The sequence below is a fragment of the Leucopleurus acutus genome (assembly GCF_964270905.1).
Source record: "Leucopleurus acutus genome assembly, chromosome: 12".
Lineage (NCBI taxonomy): Eukaryota > Metazoa > Chordata > Mammalia > Artiodactyla > Delphinidae > Leucopleurus > Leucopleurus acutus.
In genome coordinates this window covers 33,999,132-34,019,524 of record NC_139154.1, presented here as the reverse complement: position 1 = coordinate 34,019,524, position 20,393 = coordinate 33,999,132, and the positions used below count along the sequence as shown (strand labels likewise).

Below are 20,393 nucleotides of genomic sequence, written 5' to 3'. Positions count from 1 at the left end.
GGGTGGTACGACGCTGGGCCCCGAAAGCCAAGCTGCACCCCATTTGCGACTAGGAGGCTGGTCAGAAGCTGGCGCATGGACGCGGGGCCTCTGCTCCCGGGAGCCCGTCCTTCGTCCCAGGCACTCCGCTGCTGGGTCATCACCCCGAGCCCACCCGGCCCGGCGCTCCTCCTCGCCCACTCTGGACCCCCACGGTGGTTTCCACAGCTAGGTAGTAAAAAGGGTAACAGGGATCCTATCCAGACGTGGGTCGGACCGAGGCGAGGGAGGTGGCCGGGCGCGCCTTTGAAGGCCTACTCGCGAGCTCCCGCCTCTCTCGCGGCGGTCACCCAGGGACAGGGGCGTGGCCCGAGTGGGTCGAGTCAGGACGTCGCGGGCCGCGTCAGAGGCGGCGCCGGCCGAGCCCCGACGGGACGCAAGGGGGCGGGCGGAGGGGCGGCAAAATGGCGGCGCGCCGGCGCGGGGCCGACGGTAGTGAGGGCCTCCCGGCATGCCGCGCGGCGCCCGGCTGTGGGCGGTGCGGGGGTCGGCGGCGGCCGGAAGCAGGCTGAGCCAGCCTCTCCGAACGCTGCCTACGCTTCCGGGAACCTGGAGCCCGGCTCTAGAGTTTTCCGGTAGGCGGCGCGGTAAGAGTAAGAGGCTGCAGGCGCCGGGCCGGGCGGATCCCCTCCTCTCCCAATGTGAGCAGCGTCCTGAGCCCCAGTCAGGCGAAGGCTGCCCAGAGAGGTGGAGCCGCTGGCCGGGCCGGGAACATGAGGCAGTGTGTCCTCTTCCTGAGCAGCTTGGTTCCTTTCGTGCTGGCGCCGCGACCGCCGGACGAGCCGGGCTTCGGCTCCCCCCAGCGACTCGGTAAAGACCCTGCGGATCTGGTTTCGGCCGGCACCGGGTGCCTGGAGCGCGCAGCTTTCGGGGAAGAGCAGGGGAGCAGGATCTATCAGGTGTTTGGGGGCGGGGTATTGGACGACGGTGGCGCGTCCCTAAGTTTGCAGCGTAGCAAGGGGGTGTGGCCCTCAGAGTTCAGGAAAGAATGGAGATGGGCTTGTCTCGGGGTGGGCAGGGATCCTGGAGGGAGCCTCCGGGAGTGACTGAGGGCCTGGGAGGGGTCTGCCCGCTGAGTTCGTGTTTGGGCGTGTGTTCCGGACAGAGGTGAGGCGGGCTGGTGGTGGCTCGTGTTCGGAGAGGGAGATGTGGTCCAGGTCCCTGCCCTTCTCGGGAGCAAATCTGTATTGTGTCCTTACCAAAGGCAGGGCTCTGGAGGAGGATAGGAAGGCCCAAGGCTGCACGGCTCTTCCTGGCTCTCCAAGGAAGCGAACTAGGTTTTCTTCTCTAGGAGGTACTTAGGCGGTAATCTGGTTGGAAGGCGGTGCCTGGGGAACTCGTCTTGGAGTTGCTTTTTGCGAGCATCTTAAGCGTGTTAGTTATTTCAATTGTAGCTTATGGAAGGTACTTATACTTGCCGGGCCGGCTCGTAATGCCGCTACTGTGAATGCCTTTCTTGCCATTTGAAACAAAAATTATCAGGGACGACCAATTTGGTCAGTTTTGAGGCCAGAAAGTAGAGGGTCATGTGGATTTTCTAAAGAGCTTGGATTTGAAGGATGGACTAACATTGAGAGATGTGAAATTTGGTGGGAGTTAGTTTGTGTAAACGTATAGTGACCCCTGTTAGGGCCCTTTATCTGTTAAAAGTTAGCGTGTAAGAGAGCTTGATTAATTAGTAACAAAGTATGAAACAGTATATTTTCCCAGTGTGAGAAGTTGTAGCCTCATTTTTCGTGGTTGTTTTGGCCCCCAAATCTCACCATGAATCCATATAGTATAGTATTGTGCAGATTGAGACACTGTGTAGATTTTCTTTATGGCCAATAAAAATTTTGCATTAGTTTACCTGGCAGTTCTTTTTCCTTATTTAATGGACAAAAATTGTAACTGGCGGAGGGTATTAAAGGTGTTGTGTTCTCACCTGAACGACTGCTTTGTGGTTATCTCAAATTGCAGTGGATTACAGGTGATTAGTTTAAAGAAAGGCCAGGGAGAACCTGGTAGGAAGTGCTGAGATGTAATAAGTTAATACAAATTGAAGGAAAATGGTGAGTTAGGGGTGGTGAGGATGGAGGAATAGGGTAAGGATCCACTTCGTAAGGATAAACGTTAATGAAAAGAATAAACATGTATTTTGAAATATTAAAGTTATATTTTTACCACTCTAACACAACTGTTTCACTTTTGTTATCATTCTCTTGTTCACAAGTGGAAAAATAAGTAGAACGAATCCTAGGAATGCACATAGTATAGAAGAAAACCTTACTTTCTAGGTCAATTCTCAGCAGCATTCACAAATCGTAAGGGTTTTTTTTCCCTTTGACCGTGTGTTTTCATTTGCAGAGTGCAGACCACTGGTGCCAGAAAAATGCATAGACTTACCATTTATTCACTGCATGTTTGAAGAACACATACTGTATGCAAGTTTTTTATGTGTGGCATTGGAAATATAAAGATCAGACTACATTCATCTTCAAAAAGCTTTTGGTGTAGTAGAATAGAGACATCTAAACAGACAATTCTAGAACAATAGGAAGGAGAGTGAGAGAAGACATTATGGTGGGTATTATTTTCATCAGGGGACACTGAACCTATCCAGGGAAGGTTAGTGAAGGCTCCCTGAAGGAGGTGATGATATTGAGCCCAGGCTGTAAGGTTAAGTAGCTGAAGAGAGAAAATAAGGACAGTCCTGATGGAGGCACTTAGAGATTGTTAGAATTGAAATGAACCTTGGAGATCGTGTCTAGTTTTTCAAATAAAGCGGCAGGTGAGATGAGTCTCTGAAAGGTGTAGTGACTTGTCAGGTTCATTCAATTAGTGATAAATATATGGCTTGAGGGTATTTTTTCTTTTGAAGAATGACTTTTTTGTGTGTTTGTTTGATAGCTTTGGATGTAGCTTGTTGCTTAACTCTACCATTTAGATTGAATTGGTCGAGGCCAATGAATAATTTCATAGTTAAAGAGCATGGTTTATTGTTTAATAGCCTTATCCTATAAATGTTACCATAACCCCATAACTGCAGTTCTAAATATTGATTAGGGATTTGACAACATTTTCTGAAGAATAAAAATGTATAATAGAATCTGGCTTTTGGAGTACTCTACACGTCACCCAAAGTGCTTTCAGTTGAACTGTCATGAATTGCATAATTTAGGAAATTTACAAGTCATTTGAGCTTAGTCATAATGATATCTTCTGTTGAAGTTACAGCTGGGGTATATAAGTGTCACTGATTTCAAAAGAGTTTTCTCTGTGTTACTTTTAATAAAAGAATATAGTGGGTGGAAGGAAAAAAAATGTAGGTCACAGATGAGGGATGAAAATTTGCATCTGAAACATATATTTGAAATGTACCTTTGGTAATTGGCATGGGGATTCTCCACATTGCAGTGCTCATTTCTCATTATTGACGGCATCATTTTGCTCAATATTTTGACATCTGACTTCGTCTTTTGATGTTAATTTTGCTTACAGCCTGGATTCTTTTGAAACTAAAACACTTACCCACCCCACCTGCTTCAACAGAAATTTAACGCAGTTCTCCTTTGTACTAGTCAGAGAGAGAAACTGTATTTCTAGAGTAGAACAAAGAGAAGAGTTAAGCAGAAAGCCATGGTGGGGAAACTGGAGAATTCCATTTGGCCTTCATGGGGTTTTCCAGAACATTAAGTGTAGGTGTCCTTCAAGGCCAAGTGTGGTTGAATTTTAGATCCTTCACCATTTTGTATTTGTGAGAGATGGTGAGTGTTTTCAGTTGTAAGTATACTGAGGGAAGTCAGAAAAAGATGGGTAGGGAGGGAGGGACAGGAAGAGGCTTCACAGAGGTTGGGAGGTGAAATGAAGTGCTTTTTCACATATCCCTTAACTTAGTCCTAAAATGAACCAAGGAGATGGGTATCTCCCTCCGCACATATCTCCTTTTCTTTTTTTCTCTCTTTTAATAAGAGTTGTAGGCTTTGACAAGTCTCATCTGTTGCCCCGGTTTCACTTACCATTTGACTGTTTGGGTAACTACCAAATATGTGTCTCTGACCTAGACCTGTTCTCTGAAGCTCCACTCTCATGTATCCACCTCAGTGTTCACAGGTACCTCAAACATATGTCCAAAATTACTTACCTCTTTGATTAGAAGAATGTGTATAGGAGACAAGGTTTAATCTAGGAAAAGGCAGCAGCACTGGAAATTGTGGAAGTAATCTCATTGCTTAACCCAAATTTGCATCCATTGCAGCTGCAGAGCCTTATGGATCAATCCAGGGTTCTTTGGAGTTTCCCTTGGGCTGTGCTCACTTTCATTTTTGGCTCAGAGTTTCCATGTGACTGGTCTTGCTGGAGAGTCTTGGCCCAGGTTTAGTCCCAGCCCAGGTGAAGGGCTCTTGATAAGGAAGTATTTGAGGCAGCTCACCCTCCAGCTTCCCTAACTGTTATAAACCCATAAAATTAGGTTTTTAGTTCCCAGGTTCTGGGGTCCACTGCCTAGCAAACAGCACTGTTCTTTTCTTATCCCTTAGTCCCAAGGAGGGATTCACCCATGCTTAGGGCTTGTTGCAGAGTGACCCGACCAGGCCTCTCCCTTGTCCTGCGTATTTTGGGGAGTATTGAAGAGCAGTCAAGTCTCATGTGTCTTCTGCACCAGCAGAATAAACACTTGACAGCAGCCCTGGCTTTATCTTTTCCACTTCTGACACCAGAAGTGGGCACATGACACTGTCATTTTGGGGGAACTCTTCATACTCTGTGCAGCAGAGCCGTGGAGAGTGGGCAGAGTGCTACAGGGATTCTGCATGACAATTGCAAGTTGAATTCCAGGAAGATGCAATTTATTGCAAAAAAAAAGAGAAATTAAGTAAAAAGTTCACAAGTGTTCCCAGACTCTTCTAACACCTCATTATTTAAAAATCAGTTTTATCTTAAAAACTTGCCTTGGCTTGATGAATGAAGTAAGGGAATATTTTGTGTCGTTGTACCAAAAGTCAGTGGCCATACAAGCATATCATGGAGACAGAACAATTCAGGTATGAGAGAAGGGTAGAGTAAGAAGGTTTATCAGATCTATAGGCCACTCCATATCTGTATCCAGAAAGCCGGTTTGTTGCAGGCCTGAAGGTCCAGCTTCCTCTTTTATTCTTTTTTTTTTAAAGGGAACTTTATTTTGCTTATTTATTTATTTTTGGCTGTGTTGGGTCTTCGTTGCTGCATAGGCTTTCTCTCGCTGCGGCGAGCGGGGGCTACTCTTCGTTGTGCTGTGCGGGCTTCTCATTGCGGTGGCTTCTCTTGTTGCGGAGCACGGGCTCTAGGCGTGCGGGTTTCAGTAGTTGTGGCTCACAGGCTCAGTAGTTGCTCCATGGCATGTGGGATCTTCCCGGACCAGGGCGCGAACCCGTATCCCTTGCATTGGCAGGCAGATTCTTAACCACTGCGCCACCAGGGAAGCCCTCTGTTTATTCTTTGAGAACATAAAAAAAGGAACGAAGTATCAGCTGCTTTTTAACCACTGATCTTGATTTTGAAAATCATAGAATAACAGATTTACTCTTTCCCTGCTTAAAATCATTACGTGATTTATCAGTGACATAACTGCAAACATATGATGACTTAATGCAAAAAAGTTCTATGTAAATGAATAATTGCAAACTGTATATAAAGGAACAAGATACAGTGTAGAACTTCAGAATCTTTCAGCATCCACCTGTCCCCTTATATCAACCTGCTAAAAAAACCCCAAAATTCAACCGGGTAAATCTGAAGATCTAATTGGCTTTAATTGGCGATTTATGAATTGGGGCAGCATCCCTTCTAGCAACTAGAAGGGGCCTCTGAGGGTTTGTACCAAATGGAAGGTTTTTATAGGAGTAAGGGTGGGGCAAGGGATCTGTTAGCGAAAGAAAAGAAAAGGATTGTTTTTAGGCTAGGACATCATCTTTTTTGGGGGAAGGGAACTGGCAAGGATTTTATCATATGGATAACCTCTTCTTCCTCTGGGGGATGGAGGGGGCCCCTATGACAGATTACCTCATTAGTAGACAATTCCAAACTTGTTGGTTAAGATTACTTTTCTGGTGAAGGTCGAAACTACAGTTAGGTATTAAAGCTAGGTTTGGTATCGTGGGCTTTAGCAAAAGTGGGCGTATGGTTTTTCTCTTCAACACATCCCTCCCCCAAACCTCCTCTTAGTTGTGTATTTTTTTAAATCTCAGTGAATGTGGTGCCACTGTCTACCCAGGTATCCACGCCAGAAACCTGGGGGTCTTTTAGTGATCTCCACCTGGATTGCTCAGCAGCTTACTAGCTGATTTCCCAGACTGCGGTTTTGTCCTCCTCTAGCCCGTTCTGCACACTGCAGTTGTTGTTGAACCCAAGCTCATGTGCCTGATGCACAGTGAGGCCCAACAGATGGAAATGTCCGAGTTTGGAGCAGAAAAAGGTTTATTGATTGGGAGGGCACAGATGGAGGAGATGGGAGATGTAGGCTTGTCTCAGATCCATCTTCCTGGCTGGACATGGTTTTTGAAGGCAACGTTTGGGGTGAGGGTTGCAGGGAGCATGACTTTCTTCTGATTGGTTGGTGGTGAAGTAACAGGGTGGTTTTTCATGAGTCTTAATCATCAACTTTCTGGTTCCAACCAGTCTGGGTTCTGTGTGCTTGTGGTCAGCTTGTAGTCACTATCCTCCACTTGGGAGGAGGGGGCTGTCTTAGTTCCTGTAGAACAACTCAAAGATTCATGTCAGATTGTTCTGTATATCCCTGGAGGAGGAACTAGGACTCTCTATTGTTTCTTGACCGTTTTCCCTTTGTTTCAGCCTTCCATCACTTCTCTAATTAGTAATTGCTTGAATCTGCTCTTTGGAACTCGGGGAAGGTCTAAGAGACTAAAGCCTTTTCTACAAACCAGAAACAGGGGACAGAAGGGCTTTTGTAGGGACTTCCCTGGTGGACCAGTGGTTAAGAATCCGCCTTCCAATGCTGGGGACACGGGTTTGAGCCCTGGTCCGGGAAGATCCCACATGCTGCAGAGCAGCTAAGCCCGTGCACCACAACTACTCAGCCTGCGCTCTAGAGCCCACGAGCCACAACTACTGAGCCTGTGAGCCACAACTACTGAAGCCAGTGCGCCTAGAGCTCGTGCTCCGCAGCAAGAGAAGCCACAGCAATGAGAAGCCCGCGCACCGCAATGAAGAGTAGCCCCCGCTCGCTGCAACTAGAGAAAGCCCGTGCGCAGCAATGAAGACCCAACGCAGCCAAAATAAATAAATTTATTTAAAAAAAAAAGTTTTTTTTATCTGGGAGGGCCCTGAAGGGTCCTGCTTGGTTTCAGTCCCGCCTTTTATGTGATACTCTTCAATCCTGAGGGCAACAGAGTCAGGTCAAGAAAGAGAATATAGCTTCAGATAGAGAGGCTAATCACAAACTTGGCAGGGGAACTTGGTTTTAGGGGCATTTGGTTTCACAGTCACGATGAAATTTCTAATTTATAGCTGTTGCCCTTATCCAAAGTCAAAAATCCTTTATTTAGTTCCACGACCCTCCATGACCAGACCTTTGCCTGCCTCTGCAGCCTCACACCTCTTCATGTCCGCGGTGCCGTTCTGCACTCCAGCCTCACTGACTTGCTTTCAATTCTTTGAGTGTATTGTGTTCTGTATTTCTTGTGGACCTCAGCACAGGTATGCCGTCTACTTAGAACCCTGTCCTTTCTTTTCGTTCTCTTGGCTGCTTCCTCATCCTTTCAGTCTTAACTTCAGTGCTGTTTCCCTGGGAAAAGCATCCTTGGCTTGCCAGACAGGGGTCAAGCTCCTGCTGTGTTCTATAAATTCTTTCCATTTCCTCTCCCTTGGTTTGTGACATACTTTATAATGATTTTTTGTGTGATGCTCTTTCCCCCAAAGTCGCAGTATTGGAAATGTATCTCTCCTTCTCTCCATTAATATCCCTAGTGCTTGGAAGGTAGGAGGTTTTCAATAACTTTTTGTTGAATAAATGAATAGGTGGGGTCTGGTGTAAAGGGGAAAATATGTGCAGAACATGTTTGCAAGAAAGGAGGGATGGGAGTGGGGGTGGAAGAGATTAAAAAAGCAGTGAGTAAGGGTAGGGTCCCTAAGGAGGACCAGACAGAGGAGGCCCAGTGAGGGAAACTAACACGTGGCAGAGAAGAGCAGAGAGCTTTGGGGAGGGGATCCCAAATAATACAGTACTCTAGCCTGACCTTTTGAATAGTGTCTGTTTTCTAATATGTGTTTGTAGCAGCCGAAATGAGAAAAGCTCAGTTGTTTAGGATGATCGCTGGAGCAACTTGTAGGAAGCAAGGAAAGTGTTCTCATTGTAGAGCATGCTGGGCAGCCACTGTGGCGTTTCTAAACAGGAGAATATGACCATACACTGAGCTGATAAGGAAGGTAGTTTTTGTAGCATTGTCTAGTATAAACTGTCATAAACTCTACTGTAAGAAGTTTAGTGGTTTATACTTAAGATTTTTGGATATGGATAGGGGGGAAATATAAATTCTGTTGAAAAAGCTATAGAAAATTGGATTACCGATGGTTGGAATTTTGGAAGTAAAGTGCAGTGAAATACCGAGCATCTGAGAGGTTACCTGCAAGAGCAGGAGCTCAGGGTGTTGGACAAAGAGAGCGCATTTACCACACTGTTTGTAATGGCTCCCAGAAGTCCAATTTGAGACCTCTCCTTATTCAAAGGAGTAAATTACAATTGAAACATACTAAGTATTTTAAAGTGCTTTAGCAAGCTGCATTTAAAAAGTGCTTATTATAGAAAAATACCTAAAGATAACCAAAGATGTTACTATCTTGCTCTTATTTTTTTTTCTAGCCCTATTTGTATTCATAGTTAAGGTCATGCAGTATGAACAGTTTTTAAAATCTACCTTTGTTTATTTAATATTATAAATGTTTCCTCATGTTCTTAAAACCTGTTGTTAACAGCATTTTAAATGATTGCAGTTTTTTTTTTTTTTTGGTCATTTGGAAATGCTATAACTTCTCTATTTGCCAGGTATTAATTTACTGCGTTTCCAGTTTTCTTAAAACTAATACAAGGCTGGACAGTGAACATCTTTGTGCTTAAAGGTCTTTTTCTTCACTTTATTTCCTGAGTTTAGCCTAGTTCAGTGGTTCTCAAACTGAAGTAGTGTGCATCCACATCACCTGGAAGGCATGTTAAACACAGATGGCTGGGCCCTGCACCTGGAATTTCCCATTGAGGGGGTCCGGGATGGGAAACAAGTTCCCAGGCGGTGACTGCTTGTAGCGAACACTCTTTGAGAACAGCTGGCCTCTATTGTTGACAGTGAAACTAAAGAATTGAGGTTAAGTTTCTCAGTGGGAGTGATTATGATCTTGAATGAAACTGAGTCTGTGTACCAGCCTGTATCAGGGAAGTCGAAGAGCTAAATGATTGTATCAGCATTGAGAATTTGAGCAAACGAGTGCTGTTTTGTGCAAGGTTCTGTGCCAGGTGTTGTGAGGTAAGAATACTGTGATTTTAAAACAGCTCATTTTTGGCCGTTTTACAGTCTATTTGTGAGATAAGACAAATACAACTAAAAAATGCCAGAAAAAAAGGTGTAAACAAAAAGCTTCAGAATTCAGAGGGAGGCATGGTCATGTTTGATTGACATGTCAAAATGTAGGAGGCCAAGAAGTGGAAGGTGCAGGAAGAGGTAGGCTCTTTTTAAGCAGTTTCAAAAGTTGAAATCAATAAAGCTTGGGGTTTTCAGCCAGACAGGCCCCAGTTCAAATCCTAGTACTGAGCTTGTTAGCTTTGTGATACTGTTCTCTCCGAGTCTGTTTCTTCATTTGTAAAATGGGGAAAATACCCCAAGGTGTTTGTGTAGATAACATAGAACACCTAGTATGGTGTCTTGTGGAAAACAAAACACTCAAAAATTGTTGAATAAATGATAAGCTTCTTGAAGATTTTTCATTGGTGCCTCGAAGCATTGTAATTAGCAAGGCCAAATCACCAATAAACATCCATTGGCATAAAAGAGATTGATGCCTTCTGAAACAGCTTTCCTCTGGATTAAAATTAAAAGGAAATTTTTGTTAACAGAAAATGGGTGGTACCCAGCAAGTGTGAAATTTGCTACCACTTTAATCTTATCTTGAGTTAGAGCCTTGAGTGGACTTTGATTAAATTGCTTTAACCATATAGTAGTGTGTCTCCACATTTGCTTGAGTATTGTGTGGCAGTGGGGCCTTTCTCCTTCTTTGGCCATGCTGTATAAATTGGCCTTTCCCACTGCCTCTCTGCTGTCCTGTTTTCACACCGTGGCACTGACGTGGGTTTTCTGTTGCACTGTCCGTCTCTCCCACTAAAATGAGTGCTGCTTTAGGCAAGGACTCGGCTGTGTTGAGTGCTGTATCTCAGTACTTAGACCAGGGCCTGGCACACAGCAGTGAATGAACAGATGAAAGAGCCAATTGAGGATATTCAGGGGAAGAGGACGGAGAAAAGTATTGGGTGGATTCTTTCTTTTAAAAATGGTTTTGTGAGCATATTTAACTGCAGTAGCAACACACTTGTATTTTAAGCTCCTGCTGCTATATTTTGAGGACATTCTAAGTCCAGTGGAATGATTTTGAATACCATTGCTTCTCCAGTGATATTTGTTGAGAGAAAAGGAAAGCATCAGCTCAAATCTTTTTAGACAGTTTTTACAGAGACTTAAGTCTTTGACTTAAGTCAAAATTGTCTTCCAAAAATCCTCCTGATTGTGGGAGAGACAGCTGAGTTGCTGTTGATAAAAAGTGACTTATGGGGGTAGCATATACTCTATAGTGTTTACTCTTGCTCTATACCAAATAAAAACTTATTTGTGCTTGTTCTGTCTTTGGGGCAGTCCATCTTTGCTTTTCCTGGGTTCCACGTCAGCCTGGTAAAATAATTAATGTTTTTCTTTTCCTAGGGATTGGTTTGGTCTTACCACTTATACTTCCTGCTGTCCGGTGGATTGATATTCTGCTGTGTCTGTTGAGGGCAACAATGATAGGGATATTACCACTTCTTTGCTCTCTAATTTGGAATATGTGGTTTTTCTATAAAAGATTTTCTGTAAAAGATTTACTTTCCCAGTTTGGTTTCCTCAGGCCATTAATACATTTGTTGCTTTTTGTTACTGTACATCAACTGATAAGGAATTGATGTAGCCCAAGTGGGCAGTGGGCAGGTCAAGTTGGCAGGCTTGATCTTAAAAATTCTATCTATACAAGCCAGAAATGCCTTGAATTTAGAAGTTAGTTCACTGCATACTGTGATACTCTCTGAGATATCAAAATTATTAGCATCTAATATGAACATGGACTCATGTTCACATTTCCCTGATTGTCACAGATATCTTTCCACAACTGATTTGCTTGGCCTAGGATCCAAAATGGCTCACACACTGGCTTGCTTGCTGTATTCTTAAGTCCCTTCTGTCTCCACCCCTCCCGTCATTCTCATGCCATTTGTTTCCTGGAGAAATTGGGTCATTTGTTTTGCAGGAATGGAACATTTTAGGTGTGGCTGATTACTTCCTAAAGTTGTTATTTAATTTGGCAACCTCTAATCCCTTTTTGTCTTAAAAACTGGTGTGTGTGTGTGTGTGTGTGTGTGTGTGTGTGTATGTATGTGTATGTGTGTTTGGTAAGAGTATTTTGTAGGTCGTGCTGGGGCATTACATCAGGAAGAGTTTGTTGTCTGACTCTCATTTTAATGATATTACAATGGATTAGTAGGTTTAGGTGTTAATAACCTTTTTACCTTTATTTCAGAAAAGCTTGATTCTTTGCTCTCAGACTACGATATCCTCTCTTTATCCAATATCCAACAGCACTCTGTAAGAAAAAGGGATCTACAGGCTTCAACACACTTAGAAACACTACTAATTTTTTCAGCCTTGAAAAGGTAATTTGAATTATTCATAGAATAATGTTGGGGCAATGAGGAACTTGGTGTGGTAAAAGCAGAAAAATTGGAGTGTCTAATTAAATCTTAGAAAGTTACATTTTAAAGATTTGTAATATAATTATAGTCTGTCATGATTCTTATAATAGTGTATTGCTTATTCTAAAATTCATATAATGACTATTTTTTAAAATGTAGGTGTGTATTCCAAAGGAATTAATGATGGTATATTTATTTATTTTTTGGAATTCTAACAAAGAATTTTAATTAATTGAATGATTATAATACTTTTGTGCTACTTTAGAATTGTCCACCTTATACTAAGTACTGTCTTAATTTTATATATGAAGACACTGAGGTTTAGAGATAAAGGATTTGTTTAGGACTCCACAGCCTAGTGGTGAGCTGGGTCTCTTTCCACATTGAATTGCTCTTATGTCATAGCACAAACTGATAGATGTGGTCTATTTGGGCATTAATTTTAATATCTCGTGTTTTGCAGATGTAAATGTGTTAGATAATAACAGGCCTCTTTCTAAAGTCTTTTTAGGGAGCTTTACTAATATCAAATAACAAACATTGGGAGCACATAAATGGGCTTTTTCTTTACACATAGGGTAGGCCTTCTCCAACACATATATAAAAGTAATATATGCACCTGATTTAAAAAACAAACTACAGAGGGACTTCCCTGGTGGTCCAGTGGTTAAGACTCCACGCTTCCACTGCAGGAGGCACAGGTTTGATCCCTGGTCAGGGAACGAAGATCCTGCATGCTGTGTGGCGTGGCAGAAAAACAAAACAAAGCTATAGAGGGTGTGAGAAGTTTTTACTTCCCAGACCCAGCAAGTTTCCTGTATAAACTTCCAAAAGATTTTAATGCATACTTTTTGCATATAGATCTATATATATGTAGGTGATATAGATAACATAGATTTATCTCAGCTGCATAAATGTTCCTATTGCGTAAAATTATGACAGTTTGTTGACTAGTACCGTACAGATGGATACTGTTTAATCAAAGTGATTTTTTTTCCTGTAACAAACAGTGCTCCAGTGAATATCTTTATACATATACCCTATCTAGGTATTTTTATAGGATACATTCCTAAAAGATGAATTACTGTACTGGATCAAGGGTATACATATTATAAATGTTTATTGATGTTGACATGTTTCCTCCTAAAGACATTAGACCAATTTATTCTTCTGGCAACAGTGTGTGAGTTTACCTCTTTCTTGTTATCCTTTTGCCAATACTAGGTTTTATCAGCCTTTGACTTTTCTTGCTCTGAAAGGGGATGGTACCTCACAAATGTTTTGATTTTAATTTTGTGTAAAATTGATCATCTTTTCATGTGTTTATAATTTATTTTTCTGTCTGCCTTTTCGTATCCATTTACCATTTTTCTATTGGGTTTATCCTTTGGGTTACTGAATTGTAGTAGTGCTTGGTATTAAGGAAATGAATCCATCATCACATGTGTTACTGATATTTTATGCAAATATTTTTACTATATCTTTTTATTTTTCCTAGTTATTGCCATCATCCTTAGATTATTTTTGTTTTTGATTTTGTTTTTTGCGGTACGCGGGCCTCTCACTGTTGTGGGCTTTACCGTTGCGGAGCACAGGCTCCGGATACGCAGGCTCAGCGGCCGTGGCTCACGGGCCCAGCCGCTCCGTGGCATGTGGGATCCTCCCGGACCGGGGCACGAACCCATGTCCCCTGCATTGGCAGGCGGACTCTCAGCCACTGAGCCACCAGGGAAGATTATTTTTGAATGATTTCTTTTTGTTGGATTTTATGTCAAAATATTGCAGTATAGGTTATCTAGCTTCACCTATAGCAAATTTGAGCAGAGTGGTGATATTAATAATAGCTATAGTTTATCAGGTATTTACTTCAGTAGGCACTTTACATATATTGTCTCTAATTCTCACTATACTTTGCATAGAAGTCTTTGTTGCTCCCTTTTTGAAGGCAAAGAAAAACTGAGGCTCAGAGAGGTTAGGTAAGTTGCCCAAAGTCACTCAGCTAGAAAGTGGAAGTTAAAGGATTTGAACACAAGTCTGACTTCCAAAACTTGTGTTATTTCTGCTATGCTGATGAGGAGTTTGACAAAGGAGTGGAGACGTAGCAGCGAGAAATGAGTAGGAGCAGAGGAGGAAGGGAGAAGACTTTAAAATGATAAGAACTCAAAGTTTAGTTTTCTGGGTTTCTTTTGAAGTTAGACTTGAGGTAGCCTGTAGAATCCTTACTCTAGGGTCAAACACTGCCATAGCCTCACATACTTCTCTTTCGTGTTTCATAGATGCCATTGATTCATTAAGGAAATGTTAAACAACATCTCCTTATCTTCCCTCTGTGTAAGGAAGCAGAGAAATTTATAATTTAAATTTTCATCTTAAATGTTTAACAGGAAATGTATCTAACAATATATGAGAACTTAGTACCGGGTACTTTAAAGTCGTTTATTTCATTTAACCCTCAAAACCCTTCAGTTAGTAGTTGGTATTACTTCCACGTATAGATGAAGATAAATTAGGTTCAGAAGTTAAGGCAGAGATCAAACAGCAAGTCGGTGGTGGAGGCGGGATTTGAGTCAAGTATGTCAGAATCCAAAGCCCATACCCTTTCTTTTCTGTTATACTGTGTTACTGAAGCTTAAAAGAAAAAAAAAAAATGGGATACTTGAAATGATCAAATTGTAGAGGGCTGAACTGCCTATATGAAGCCACTCATTATTTGATGGTGATGGTAAATGAGATGTTCTGTTTTTAGATGGTAGACGAAAGCAAAATAATTTAAGATCATAACATTAAATTTTGATGTGATTATTAGTGGTTGAAAAAGCATGGAAACACTGAGAGATTGTATGATGAGTTAAAGAGTAATCTTATGGGGAAAAAAAACTTTGAAATTTACCCAGAAGTTACATTCCCTCTTTTTTATAAATCAAGAAATAGTATTACTATTAAAGTAATGAGGGCGGTGGCGGCGGAGGCCGGAGGCTCCCAGCTCGCCGGCCCCGGAGCGGAGCGGAGGATGCCGCAGCCGCAGCCGCAGGGGCAGCCGCAGTCGCAGGGGCAGCCGCAGGGGCAGCAGCCGGGGGGCCAGGGAGTGGCACCGGGGGGCGGCCCAGGGGGTGGATCCGGGGCGGGGGCCCTGCCCGAGTCCACCTTTCACTGCGGCCACGAGCGCTTCCGCCTTGCCAGCGCCTGCCTGGACGAGCTGAGCTGAGAGTTCCTGCTGGCTGGGGCCGGAGGGGCCGGGGTGAGGGGGCCGCGCCTGAACCGCATCTCCCCCCACGGGGGTCAGTGCCTGGGGATCCCGTCTGCATCCACTGCAACATCATGGAGTCGTACCCTGCTGTGCCCCCATCTGGTCAGTGGAGTCCGATGACCCTAACTTGGCTGCTGATCACTATGAAATGAAAGAAGAAGAGCCAGCTGAGGGCAAGAAGTCTGAAGATGACGGCGTCGGAAAAGAAGACTTGGCCATACCAGAGAAAATTAAAAAGAACCTGAGGCAAGATTACTTAAATGGTGCGGTGTCTGGCTCGGTGCAGGCTACTGGCCGGCTGATGAAGGAGCTCAGCGATATATACCCATCACAGAGTTTCAGAGGTGGAAACTATGCAGTCGAACTCGTGAATGACAGTCTGTATGATTGGAATGTCAGACTCCTCAAAGTTGACCAGGACAGCGCTTTGCACAACGATCTCCAGATCCTCAAAGAGAAAAAAGGAGCTGACTTCATTCTACTTAACTTTTCTTTTAAAGATAACTTTCCCTTTGAGCGCCGTTTGTCAGGGTTGTGTCTCCAGTCCTCTCCTGGGGGTATGTTCTGGGCGGAGGTGCCATCTGCATGGAACTTCTCACCAAGCAGGGCTGGAGCAGTGAAGAGAGTCAGCGACCATGCAGATCAGTGCCACACTGGTGAAGGGAAAAGCACGAGTGCAGTTTGGAGCCAGCAAATCTCAGTACAGCCTGACGAGCACAGCAGTCCTACAAGTCCTTGGTGCAGATCCATGAAGAAAACGGCTAGTACACATCCCCGAAGGAAGATGGCTAACCCGGGAGTGCCATCCCCTTCCTCCTTCCCTAGGCACCACTGGACCAATTACCTTTGAAATGCTGAAACCACGCTGCCTCTGTGGTTCCCTCCCTCATTTTTCCTGGACGTAATAGCTCTGCCTATTGCAGGACAATGATGGCTATTCTAAATGCTAAGAAAAGAAACCAAAAACCACAGGACTGTTTCAAGTACTCAAGACTGACTTACAGACCAACCACCCACCTGGCTGGAGCCCTTGCTAGCAGGCATTCTTAAAAGAAGCTTTTAGCCTCCTTACATTGCTGGAAACTCAGCTGTGCTCCAGCCTAGAGCCTCCTTACCTATGCTTGGTAAGGATCTTTCATTTATTTTCTCTTATTTCATGTACGCTGCTTTTGTTGGTTACAGTGTATGATGGGTGTATATGAAAAAAAATGTATCTTTGGGAAAACAATTACAGTTTGTTAATTTGAAAAAAAATAATGAATACAAATATTGTTTTAATACTATTTTGATAATGTTATAATTTTTTTGGAAAAAGTTATACCTATTATATATCACTTATATGTGGAATCTAAAAATTAGTACAAGTGAACTCACTTGCAAAACAGAAACAGACTCACAGACGTAGAAAACAAACTTATGGTTACCAAAGGGGAAGGGGGTGGATAAATTGGGATTATGGGATCTACAGAATGCACACTACTGTATATAAAATAAAAGATTTATGTGTATCACAGGGAACTATATTCAATATCTTATAGTAAACTATAATGGAAAAGAATAGGGAAAAAAATAGAGATGTATACATATATATATTGATATATAACTGAATCACTTTGCTGTGTACCTGAAACTAATACAATATTGTAAATAAACTATACTTCAATAAAAAAAAGAAAAGAAATATACACAGGAACCTAGGAAGAGATGAATTCCCAGGCCTCAGGAGAAACAGAAACTGGAGGGTGTTTATGCCCCTTTGACCTGGTGGTCCACTGTGAAAATGACTGCTGTAGACTGTGTGTGTCCCCACAAATGCATCTGTTGAAATCTTAACCCCCAATGCAATGGTGTTAGGAGGCGGGGCCTCTGGGAGGTGATTAGGTCATGAGGGTGAAACCCTCATGAATGAGATTAGTGCCTTTTTAAAAGAGGCCCCAGGGACTTGCCTGGTGGTCCAGTGGTTAAGATTCCACACTTCTACTGCAGGGGGCGTGGGTTCGATCCCCAGTCAGGGAGCTAAGATCCCATATGCCATGTGGCCAAAAAATAAAATAAAACATGAAATAAAAGAGGCCCCAGAGAACGCCTTCATCCCTTCTGCCATGTGAGGACACAGTGAGAAGGTAGCTGTCTCTGAACCAGGAAGTGGGTTCTCACCAGACACTGAATCTGCCAGCACCCTGATCCTGGCCTTCCCAGCCTCCAGAACCACGAGAAATGAAATTCTGTTGTTACAAAGCAAACAAGCAAACAAAAAGTGAAATATCTCAAAATATTTGAAGAGGGCTAGAACTGATAAAGAAATGAAAGTGGGGACTTCCCTGGTGTCACAGTGGTTAAGAATCCGTCTGCCAGTGCAAGGGACATGGGTTCGAGCCCTGGTCTGGGAAGATCCCACATGCCGCAGAGCAATTAAGCCCGAGCACCATAACTGCTGAGCCTGTGCTCTAGAGCCCGCGAGCCGCAACTACTGAAGCCCGCGCGCGCCTAGAGCCCATGCTCTGCAACAAGAGAAGCCACCGCAGTGAGAAGCCTGTGCTCTGCAACAAAGAGTAGCCCCAGCTCGCCACAGTTAGAGAAAGCCTGCGTGCAGCAATGCAGACCCAATCTAGCCACAAAGAAAGAGGGAGGAAGGAAGGAGAGAGATATATACCCAGCTAAATGGACCATTAAAAATAGATATGATGGGGACTTACCTGGTGGTCCACTGGTTCAGAATCCACCTTCCATTTCAGGGGACGCAGGTTTGATCCCTGGTCGGGGAACTAAAATCCCACATGCTGCGGGGCAACTGAGCCTGCGCGCCGCAACTACTGAGCCTGCGTGCTGCAACTAAGACCCAACACAGCCAAAAATAAATAAAACACTATAAAAAAATAGATACAAGGTACAGACTTCCAGTTATAACATACATGTTATGCGGATGTAATGATGTATAGCATGGTGACTATAGTTAATAATACTGTACTACATATTTGAAAGACCGTAAAAGAGTAGATCTTAAAAGTTCTCATCACGAGAAAAAAAACTATGTGCGGTGATGGATGTTAACTAGACTTACTATGGTGATCATTTTACAGTATATACCCCAGAAAAAGATACGAAAATAATGTTAATTCAGACTGATTAACACCAGTTTGTAGTCACTGTAAATCCTTAAAAGTCAGAAAGATAAATTGCTAAAGGAAGTCTGTAAGTACACGATTTCACATAATTTGGGAAGGATAAAGTAAACTATAAGTTCTGACTGACATATCCTGTTGGAGGTTTTATAGCTCAAAGGTGAAGATTGGAAACTCAAAAAACAGGAATTTTACCAACACTTGGTCCTTTTCTTTACGACATAGAAGATTAATGTAGAAAATGAAGAGTGCAATTCTAGTGATTTTCCTGGAAAGAACATTAAGCAAAAATAGTATTGAGACTCCTAGAGAGTCTAAAACTAACTAGTAAGGCATTCAGAAGAGGGATGCTCCTTTTGGTGGTGGTGGTTGTTCTGTTTTCTTGTGTTTGTTTTTGGCCGTGCCACCCGGCTCGCAGGATCTTGGTTCCCCAACCAGGGATCGAACCCGCGCCCTTGGCAGTGAAAGCACAGAGTCCTAACCACTGGGAATTCCCAGGAGGGATGCTTTTCTTTTCAAAGTTCTCAGCATGACTGACAGGGGAAAAAAATCATAACTGTGTGTGGGAAGGTACGTTTTAAGGTAGCAGGAGAAAATGTTCCAAGGTTTTCTGAGATTATGTTCTATTGTGTCTCCTTCCCAATGACCATTAAAAACAACCACAAACAAACTGAAGTTACCTTGTTATGCTCAAAAAGTTAAAAAAGTGTTGCCATGGAGATAGTCCCACTCTGGATTCTTCCTGGCAGTTTCGATTTACCAAACCTGTAACATTTTATATTTTCAACACCATAGCTGACAAAATTAGTTCCTGTGGCTGAGATAAAAACCATACCTTTATCTTTGGTGTTCTTGGGTACATTGAAAGGATTTTGTAAATGATCATTGAAACTTCTTGCTCACCATGTCCAGTTTTTATGTCAGGAATGAAACTTGTACAAGAGAGTATTTAGGGCTTCCCTGGTGGCGCAGTGGTTGAGAGTCCGCCTGCCGATGCAGGGGACACGGGTCCGGGAAGATCCCACATGCCGCGGAGCGGCTGGGCCCGTGAGCCGTGGCCGCTGAGCCTGCGCGTCCGGAGCCTGTGCTCCGCAAAGGGAGAAGCCACAACAGTGAGAAGCCTGCGTACCACCAAAAAAAAAAAAAAAAAAAAAAGTATTTAAACCAACTAAAGAACTGGAGTGTGTATTTTGATATCTTTGTTGGATACCTGATACTTATTTTCCTCATGGTAATTGTGGATTACTTTTTTCAAGGTAAGTTCTCTTTAGAAGGAGGAAAGAAGCATGGCTGCTTTTAAACATGGAAAGTAGCATATTTATTAATTTTGTGCAGCAGTAAGAGCAGCTGATTGCCGGAGGCAGTGGAGTGCAGGCGTTTGAAGTAAAAGCCAGGTTCAGTGTTCAGTTCCTCTGTTTATCAGCTGTGGAACCTTGAGCATGTTGATTAATCTCAGTTTTTACTGTGTGAGGTGGAGACAGCGTACAGAGCAGCTAGCACTGAGTAGGTGTTCAATAAAAGGTATCCAGTAATATCAGTCTTCCCTAAATTTTTAAGATAAGCAGAACTCCAGCTTAAACTATCCAGTTGTGTTTCTTTATTTTTCCGAGTCTCCAGAAAAGATGAATATATAAGCTCTTTGAATCTTTTTCCCCCCCACTTTTAGTTCCTTTTGATCTGCCAAGTTCTTACAACTAAAGAAACTAGTCTGTTTTGTCTTTACTGGAGATAACAACACTCTAAGTACCTTATAACTAAGTAAAGCAGTAGTTATAACTTGCATAGTACTTTGTTAATGTAAACTCATGTCAAGTTTTTTCTTAAGTAAGTTTAATTAAATGAAAATTAGGCCTCTGTTTTATGTGCTTAAAGTTCAGATGCATTCTTTCTTTAGGCATTTTAAATTATACCTGACATCAAGTACTGAACGCTTTTCCCAAAATTTCAAAGTCGTGGTGGTAGATGGGAAAGATGAAAGCGAGTACCCCGTCAAATGGCAGGACTTCTTCAGTGGACATGTGGTTGGTTAGTAGGT

At 43.0% G+C, this 20,393-nt stretch overlaps 1 protein-coding gene and 1 pseudogene across 2 annotated transcripts in view; both read left to right on the top strand.

Moving 5' to 3' along the window:
* Positions 1-652: 652 nt before the first annotated feature.
* Positions 653-20,393, top strand: part of ADAM17 (ADAM metallopeptidase domain 17) — a 52,010-nt gene continuing 32,269 nt past the window's right edge. Inside the window, exons 1-3 of the mRNA XM_082851586.1 lie at positions 653-849; positions 11,818-11,950; positions 20,253-20,383. Of these exons, the coding sequence (XP_082707712.1) occupies positions 753-849; positions 11,818-11,950; positions 20,253-20,383 (361 nt within the window). The 5' untranslated portion in view covers positions 653-752. The remainder of the gene's footprint in view (positions 850-11,817; positions 11,951-20,252; positions 20,384-20,393) is intronic.
* Positions 14,937-16,286, top strand: LOC309970143 (ubiquitin-conjugating enzyme E2 Q1-like; annotated as a pseudogene). The gene is made up of 3 exons: positions 14,937-15,184; positions 15,273-15,996; positions 16,062-16,286. The product of its transcript is annotated as a ubiquitin-conjugating enzyme E2 Q1-like (transcript).